General features: G+C 37.2%; 1 protein-coding gene across 1 annotated transcript; it reads right to left on the bottom strand.

Annotated features, from left to right (window-relative positions):
- Window positions 1-1,513: 1,513 nt before the first annotated feature.
- Window positions 1,514-8,891, bottom strand: ERMN (ermin). Its single transcript, XM_070422953.1, has 3 exons — window positions 8,412-8,891; window positions 7,688-7,780; window positions 1,514-4,812 (listed from the first exon to the last, which is right to left on the bottom strand). Exons 1-3 carry the CDS (start codon window positions 8,650-8,652, stop codon window positions 4,316-4,318), a joined length of 831 nt encoding a protein of 276 aa, XP_070279054.1. The 5' UTR covers window positions 8,653-8,891; the 3' UTR covers window positions 1,514-4,315.
- Between the last annotated feature and the right edge of the window lie 366 nt (window positions 8,892-9,257).

Here is a 9,257-nt window from a genome sequence, read left to right as displayed (position 1 = left end):
TGAAAACATTTGTCAATGGGGAGAACTAGATTAAAACTATGGAGTATACAGGAATTTGGAGTTAACTTGAATATTTTTAAGTACCCAGTGTTTCTGCCTCTGACCAACTGAAGTTATTATAAAGAAGGAAGCAAACATATAATGTTTGATTTTGAAGTATCTAAGTAAAAATCTAAATCACTTTCCAAATTCATTTTCAAAAATTTCCTTAGCTGGCAATTAATTACTAGACATTAACATTTGATTATGTAGTTTGCCATGTATCTGACTGATTCTTACTGCTGATTTCTACCCATGTCACTGAGTTTCTGTTGATTGTATGGTCTAGTCACCTCGTGTTCTTTATGAGCTGTATACACATTTTGAAATTCATATTTATTATGTTACTAGTGACCTGGTGCATGGATTTGTGCATGTTTAAATTAATTAAAAGGTGACTGATGGGGCGGGACTGGGCGAGATGGGCTGGGGACACCCTGGAGCAACCTCCCGCTGTCCCTCCCTGTGAAGTGAGCAGGGTCCCTCTGGCAGGTGGGGGTCCCTCAGTCTGGCCTGCTGGGATTGGGCCGAAACCAGCTTTCCGACATCCCCTGAGGGGTCCAGGAGTGCAAGAGGGCACTCTGCAAAGTTGCTGTTGTACAGGGTGTGGAACGCAAACACAAGTATGCAGTAAGCCATATTCGGGGCCAACAGTGCCCCAGCAACAACATAATCCATGGCAGAAGGTGGAATGACGTGGCCCCTTCGGACTCCCTCCTCTCTGGTTTCGGGGTGCTTCACCTGAGAACCGCCACTGCCAAGTCACTGCAGCTTGGCAGCTCCTGCATTGAGTGTCTTCCCACTGGTGGTCAGTGGGCAACATAGCAACAGGTCAGACACTTAGCATATTAGCCTTTTATATATATAGTCTGATATTGTAATATTGGCCAATGTTTGCTATACCTTTTTATCTTACTTTTTATAGCCCTTTTTGTTTTTATAGAACAATAAAAGTTCAAGCTTTAAAAAATGCAGTTGCCTTTCTCATATGGTCAAACATATTTCTTCTTTATTATACTAAAGTGCTTCATCTTTTCCCATAATTCTCTATTATTACTTATTTTAAATATTTTTCATATCACTTTGAAAAACTTAAATATCCATTTGCCATTTGTAAGTGTACCAAGAGTACTACCCCATGTAAATATGCAGAAACAATTACTATAAAAGCATTAGCATAGTTTACATATATTACCTTCATAACTACAAAGATTTTTTTTTTCAAGTTTTGGAGTTAAGATGCATCTAAAACAATAGCTCAGTTCCTGTAAAAATAATAGAAAATTTTCATGAACATTACATACTAGCCATTAAAAATGTTTGCAATCTCATATACAATCATTTGAAGACCTATAGAAATAAACAATGCAAATGAATTGAAATAGCATGTTCTCTTGATTTCTGAAGCAGCATTTATTGATCTTCTTAATAGCTGCTGATATGCAAGGTTTTCTTCTCAATTTTAAAGGGCAGGAAAGAAAAAAAAATCTAGACACCAAAAACAAGGATCCAAATTTTTATTGAGAACAAGTCAGACACAGGAGTTTTTTAATTAATTTGTTACTGGATGGATAGACTGTGACATATTCTGTGTCTTCAAAATTAGCCTTATATTAAAGGTACATTTTAAATTGACAGAGAAATAGAGCTGTTATTAATTCCTGTTCATCCAGCCACTGAAGAAAATGAAAAGTCAAGTAAGAAATATCAGCATTCTCACAATAATTCAACTCTCCCTCCTCCCGAATACCAGAGTCTTTCTTCCAACCTGGAACCTTGAATCACAAAAGTGGTAAACTTTCCTGTATAGTTACCAATTTGTATTCTAATGTGATAATATCCCTCATGCAATCTGAACCAGACCCTTGTCTCTCCTAGGTTACAAAGAATCAAACAACCAACCATCACTGTCATGTTACTTATGGTCACCTAATTCTGTGGCCTTAATGTAAAATGGCAGCAGCACAGGGCAATGTCAAAGAATAGTTTCAGCCCTGGCCAGTGTGACTCAGTTGGTTGAGCATCATCCCATGCATGAATAGGTTGCTGGTTTGATTCAAGACAGGGCACATGCCCAGGTTGTGCTCAATTCCCAGTGGGGGGTGTGCAGCAGGCAGCCAATAGATGTCTTGCTCTCACATTCATGTTTTTCTCTCTCCCTCTCTCTTCCCACCTCTCTAAAATCAATAAAAATACATTTTAAAACAAGAATAGTTTCAGTGCTCTTTTGCAACTACATTGCCTCATCCATGAGCATTAAGTATGTACTCATCAAATATGCCCTGAAGAATCTTTGTTGACAAAATCTTTCATGCTGCATTGTCTGGTAAAAGCACAAAGCTAAAAAGGCCAGGGTTACTATATACATGCGTTGGAGCTGCAAAAGAGCTAGTTGCTTGGCCATATCAAAAGGCCATACACCACATCATCATCTCCCTTGGAATAATTTAAAATATAGGCCCTGTTCATGGTAGATTAACAATATGATCCTGTTCCGTGATGGCTAACGCAACACTGAGGTTTGAAGTTAAATAGAAAATTGTAGGGGTCATCAGTAATCCAGAAAAGAAACTAGGTTGTCCTAGGTTTAGAGGATCTAAATAAACAGGAAGTAGATCTAGTGCATTCATTTTCTATCTACGTTTATTAATAAAGACCTGATTTTCTTAGCTTTATCTGAAAACTTGCTTTGTCAAGAATGAAAGCTACTGGTTCTACTGATGAAGGATGGCAGAACATTTATACATTCAGGTTGCAAAGTATCTGTTTGAAAGAATAAGAGGAACACTGCAATCTTATTTCAAAATTGAGCCTTGTAAACACTAACTAAAAGTACATGATACTATGGAAATATATTACATGACCAGGAAGAATTAAAGAAATTGCCATTAAAATGGGTAGGATTTGTTACACATAAATAAGCAATAATCTAAGAAGGGAGAAACCGGGTTTTTTTACAACATAAAAAAGAAAGAAACAAAGGGTTGACTAGTACAATGAAGACTGTATTACATTCAGACAATAAGGAATTGTCTTTTTATTTGCAGGGCCAAAAAATATCTTTATCTGTGGAGACAGAAAATACCAGATAATATATATGGAAGCGTGAAATAAAAAATTATGAAACTATCTAAGAAATCTATATAAATATAGACTCTCCTTTTTCATAAATATTCAATACATTATTTGACACATTGGTTTGATGAAACTCCATTTAAGCATCTCGATTTGGGCTGAAGTCCAGTGAATCATATTTTCCCAACAACTATCAGAGCTTTCTCACTAAAAATGCATGCTCACACTCTACTTTGAGCATATTCTAAGATAATTATTTCCATTTTCATAGTAACTAGTACAGTTATGACTAGAGTTGTCTCAGGTTTCTAAGGAAAGAAAATTATTCTGAGATATAATTAATAAGGAAAAGTGTGATAATAAAGAGGGGGTATTTTTTTAAGACGTACTAAGGCACTCATTTTCATTTTTAATGACTTTCACTTTGCTAGACAATATTTTATTTTGTCACAGAAATAAAACTATCCAATATAATTCTTTAGTCTGTTGCCCACCAATTGTGTAGCCCCTCCCTGTACCAACCTCACAATGGATTTAATTCATCTTGAGAGCATAAAAGCAACATTCAGTAAACAGAATTCTCTGGACTCACAATTGCTCAGCTCCTCTAGTGAGAAAATTCAGTGAATGGTAACAGTGAGGAAGAAGCCTGTACCAAATTTTCACTCTGCAGATGCCACGGAAACCACTTAAAATCTCTTTTGAAGGTAATAGGAAAGGCAAAGTCTTTTGAAAAGTTTACTGGCCGAGTCTATAAAATAGTGCTTAAAAGTTAATAAAGGGTTAACAACAGACTTTCCAGCAGCCTCGGGGTACAGGAAGAAAGACCCCAAAATAAATACAGGAATCATATCAAATAGGTCTCTGCACTGAATGACTGTATTTCCCAGCGCTGCTCCTTTTAAAGCCAAATCATGCCAGATTCCCCAGGGGTTCCAGCTGTTCAGGGCTTATCACATGTGCTATGTTAGTGAAGTTTTAAAAAGCAAATGTCCGTAAATAAATGTAAAGGTTTTTGATCTGAAGTTACCAGACTGAATTTTGCCTAGGGTTATTTCCACATTATTCTACAGTGAAACAGAAAGGAAGTTTCCACATCTTTAAAGAGGATAACTGACATAAGGGATACAAAGATGCATTTCAGGAAAACAGAATTAGCTTTTGCTTTAGTGCGGCTGAGAACTTCTCAGATCCAGTTAGTTTATAAATTCATCATAGACTCGAATTCATCAATTCTTTGCTTGGTATTCCCCTTCCTGATTTTCCGGTAGGATATTGTGTTGTATCTTGAATAAGCATTTCTGGAAATATCACTCTTCTTCCCAAAAGGTGGCTGCTCATCAGGGGTCACAGGTTGGGAACTGGGGCTGCTCAGCGGGGAGTCCTCACTTGGATCACCTTCCTCTTTGAAGTGAGAACCCTCTACGTGTTCTTCCTTAAATTCTATCACTCGAACTTCATCTTCATCATCATCTTCATTGTTAGTTTCTTCATCCCAAACCTCTTGCTCCTCGTCATGCAACACATCAACTTGGCCAGCTTTTCGAAATCCCAGCCATTCGATTTCAGTTGCCTGGTAAGCTTTGCTCTTCCTATCCCCAACTTCCCGTTCTTCTAGAGGTTGTTCAGCAATCCTCTCCTTTTGTCTACTTATTTCCTGGTTACTGCTGCTCAGAGGAATCTTCTTCCACGGATGCCCTGTAGCAAAATCAATTGATAGCTGAGATGTGCAGAGATTCCAAAAACTCAGATGTTGTTCTCCAAATTATTTTTCTGGACAATCATTTCCCCACATTTGTTTTATGAAATACTATTGTGTGGGTTACTAATATATTTTATACCATACAATCGGTAAGTCCATCAAATTCATTTGGAAAACATTGCATTTAACACTGTTAAGTGAGCTTCCTCATCCAAGCCCTTCAAATGCTAAAGAATATTGTAAATCTCCAAGAAAGTTAGCAACTCAACCTCACTTGACTATGGATTTGTTGTTGTTGCTGTGGACTATTGTATTGAGTGAGACTGGTATTTGCTGAGACACACTTCTAAAAACATCTCTAGCTTGTCATGACTAAATGTGAATATGTAAAATAAATATTTGGGCCTATATCTTACACACACACATCATTTTCCTCAGGGAAAATTAGAAAAATATCTCACAGGGAAATGAAGATGGCTTCCTTCCAATAGTAAAAACAAGGACGGCCCCTGTCTGTCATGCTCAGAGTAGCACATTCAGTATTTGCCCCTACGCTTCTCAGAGTTGCCCTAAGGCACCAGGTATAGAAGGAGGAGCAGAGGACCACAGATGGTCAGAAGTCAAGAACTGAGGCTAAACCAAACCCACAAAGCACACACACTTTAGTCTGATACCTGCTATGAATTTCTAGAGAGCCAAGATTTAAAAATAATGTTGAGTCATATATACATAGTGCTAGATTAGCCTATTGCTTTAGACATGTCCCTAATAACAACTAATTAATTCAAGTTGTTTGGTACCATGTCCTGATTTTTAAAAGGCTTAATTCATTGCAAACTTTACTTTGCAAACGGATCATATTAGGATACTCCCAACAATATTTATAGAGAATGCACAAAGAATGAATTATCAGAGAGTAGAGGTAGCTCTGTGAGCTTTCACCCCAGAGGACTTGTGTTGGAAGCGTCTGTCTGCAGTGCGCATGACTCAGAAATACAGCCTGTGTTGAGTCCTTGTCAGGCCTGGGTCCACTATTCCCTTTCAACACTCTAAGAACCTTGACCTAAAGTGAGAGATGAGGTTTCTCTTTGCCCTTCCCAGCCACAATTTTCTATTTTCACTGAAAGATGTTCACAAGTACATTTCCATCAAATATTTTTCATTCTCTTTTTATTCTTTTGTTTTCCAAACTAGAGGAGTCAAATGGTAAACTTACAAAAAGAGATAGAGTTGAAGTTGGATTTTTCACTTCTAACTCATTGAGCACAGATACCCAGCCCATGTTGTTTACTCTATAAATAAATGTGCATGAGAATATTGAACTTTGTTTTGTTTTATTTTTTCCATAAGAACCAAATAAAATGATCTTTTTGCTCATATTCATGACTCGGGCATGGAGTTGTCATGCATGAAATTACTTCTTGAATTTAAATTATAGTTTTTCTTCAATATTTTTAGCATCTTTCTATTTTTCTTTAACCCAGAAATATTCTCTTTGGAGACTTTATAGCTGCTTGTCATTGTGAACATAAAAGGCAATAAAACAACAAAACATATACCTCTAGCTTACAGGAAAAACATATGTTCCACCAAAAACAAAAGGATTCATTCAGGGAAGGAAAAATTCACCCTTAGACCCACTACTCTGAAAATCCAGACTGCTTTTGTTCTCTATATGATAAAAATGAAAGATCCTAGAAAAATGTTGTCTCCACTAGAATTCCTGATTAGAAATTTGAAAGGGGCTCTAGATGAAAATTAAGATCCCTGCTTTCAAAACCTACATTGGAAGCACAAAGATCAGGGCAAAGAGTGTTAGTTCATTGCACAGGGGCTTAAGTGACTGATTATCGGTGATAAGGTAAGAGCTTGAGAAGGCCTGTTGTTTACTACATTCTTCCTTATGTGTCTACACAGTGGACCACTGCTTGTGGTCAGTGGCAGTCTGAGAGGTGTCCAGGAAAAGTGGACAAACCCAGGAAACTGCCAATCACATCCATGTCTTCCCTGGCATCTATTATTTTACTAGTAAGTGATGTTTAAATTCAACTAATAATCTCATCAATATTTTTCCTGTTAAGGTCCTAACTAAACTAAATTGCTTAGGTCTAACAAGCTGACTTCAGTTTTGAAATAAGAGGCTTATGGCTGCAAGAGAGGACACACATTATTAATTAATAGGTTTTTATCCTTCTCTGTATTTGGAAATTTCTTGAATATAGATGTCTCCTTAGAAGAGAAGTCTAAAAGATTGTGTGTCTCTTAGTCTCTTTAGTTTATTTGAAATACAATATAGTCACTTAAAAATCAATGTTTGTTTGTTTTTTTATTCTCACAATGCTTTTATTCTGAAAAATACAATTAAAATTACCACCTGGGAGATTTCTTTGACAAGAATTAGGTAACCATTTTGTGTTTACCTCAGAGGCTTGGAATTTTCCTTTACACCAAATAAATTTATAAAATTATTTTAAACTGTATGTCAATGGTAAACTTTTAGGATAAACCCTTTTGAAAACATTTATATTTCACAAGTTGACTCACACAGATTTTGAGATACTAAATAAATTTAAAAAACATTGATTTAGTGGACTAACTTACTAAGAGACAGATGACAGACATATTGTCAGGTCAAATTGTGACAATCAGTTACACCAATCCACGTAGTCTGTCTTGAAGCTTCTAGAATACTTTCTAAGGTGGAACCCACAGATAATCAAGACTCCCTTATCTGCCTACAGCAGCGTTGAGCTTTGGAAGGCATCGCCTGGGTTGCTTTCTCAGCATTACACTCACACAACATCCCATGCCAAAACTGTCACCCACACCCAGTCAGGCAAATTGTGTACAAAATGGAGCAGTTCCTCTTACCTTCTCTGAATGACATTTCATCAACACTGGTTTCTTGGAGAGAAAGATCTGTGATGGCCTTATGAACAATGAAGAGATGCTCTTCTGGTTTTTCTGATGTGGGGGGAAGCACACTAGGTTAGTATTTTAAAGCTTAAGTAGTTCAGGGTTAAATAAATTATTAATTCAGACTCTAACAATTGATTTTTAACTGTGATTACTAAAAATAACTATTTCACTCTTCCCCCTCATTTTTTCATTGGTTCCTTTTATCTATAAACATAATGCTAATCTTCCTTTCATATCTAAGGTATATAACCACGATTCAAACACTTTATGGTATATTTAGAAGAAATATTGGAAATTCTGAATTCCTTTTGCTCAAATAATAATGGAGTTGTCCATAAGAATAATAAATAACAGTAGCTAACATTTAACCAATACTGAGTAATCCTCACAACAACCTGACAAATGTCATTATTCTGCCTTTTGAAAACTAAGTCTTCAGGAGGCTAGGAAAATTGTCCAGGATCACAGAGCTATCAAGTAGATAAGCCTGGATTTATCCCGAGGCACAAGTTTAGTCCTAATACTATGCAGCCCCAGTAGCAAAAGGGGCCACATCTGGACAGGGATGGGGGTGGGAGGATGTACATCACATTCCTGTCATGACAATTTATCAAAAGAATCCTGGATGAGTTTACAAATCAAATCAAACAAATTGAAAAGAAGGAAAATGTTTTACCTTTTGAAGTTTTCTCATCCTTGGGCCAGTTGAGCAGCATCTTCCCTTGTAATTTTTCACTTTTCTCCTGATTTCCTTCTGTGGGCAAATCTTCAAGACTCGGTTCCACCCTGTAGTATGGTGCGGTGCCATCCACATCTCTGACCTCATCATTGGTTTTGGGGATTGGTGGTTTACCGTTTTCAGGTGGTGTATCCCCATTACACTCAACCTGGCTAAATGTCACTGGAACATCCGTCATGATGTACAGTTGAGTCCAATTTAGAGAGAGCTTTGGGGAAACTGAGTAAACCGATCCTCAATAAGTCGTCTTGCCTTCAAGTCCTATAGTTCCAACTCCAACTCTAAGAATACAATTTTTTTTTTACTTTAGTACATAATAACAAGCTTCTTTTTCTAAAGGTGCCCAGAGAGCATTTAGAATAAAAGCAATAGGATTTGTCAGATTTGCCACCAGCCCATGAGCAAGATTCGGGCCAATCGCCACCTTCTTTGCTGCTTAGCAGTCCCACTAGCAGAATTAATGGTTGCCTTTGATTTACATAAACAAACAATTGGAGGCAATCAGGCTTTTGTGTTGGCGTGTAGAGGGGGACTTTCAGCTTGTCAGTCCCCCTCTGGGAACAGAGATTGTTGTCCCTTTTCATAATGGCCTTTTGTTATTTTCCTTGTAACAGGAGCTGCAATTGTTCCACAGCTTTAATCCAGAGAGAATGACCACCTTGAGGCATATTAGTCCTGTGAAACCAGCTTAACATTTCCAAACAGATTTTGTTCAAGTAAAGCCTGAGCTATTTTGTAGGGGACAATGGCATCGTTTCTTATTTATTCAAGAATAAAAACAGC

This window comes from Myotis yumanensis, unplaced genomic scaffold (assembly GCF_028538775.1).
Source record: "Myotis yumanensis isolate MYYU_CA2020_CCGP unplaced genomic scaffold, mMyoYum1.0.hap1 SCAF_8, whole genome shotgun sequence".
Taxonomy (NCBI): domain Eukaryota; kingdom Metazoa; phylum Chordata; class Mammalia; order Chiroptera; family Vespertilionidae; genus Myotis; species Myotis yumanensis.
This window is presented reverse-complemented; position numbering and strand designations above follow the sequence as displayed.

Bases quoted from the DNA above. Each gene is read 5' to 3' on its own strand.
- ERMN (XM_070422953.1), bottom strand. From the start codon at position 8,652: ATGACGGATGTTCCAGTGACATTTAGCCAGGTTGAGTGTAATGGGGAT. The intron at 7,781-8,411 runs GTAAAACATTTT...CCCCCACATCAG, and splicing joins GGATGAGAAAACTTCAAAAG to AAAAACCAGAAGAGCATCTC. The intron at 4,813-7,687 runs GTAAGAGGAACT...ATTTTGCTACAG, and splicing joins TGAAATGTCATTCAGAGAAG to GGCATCCGTGGAAGAAGATT.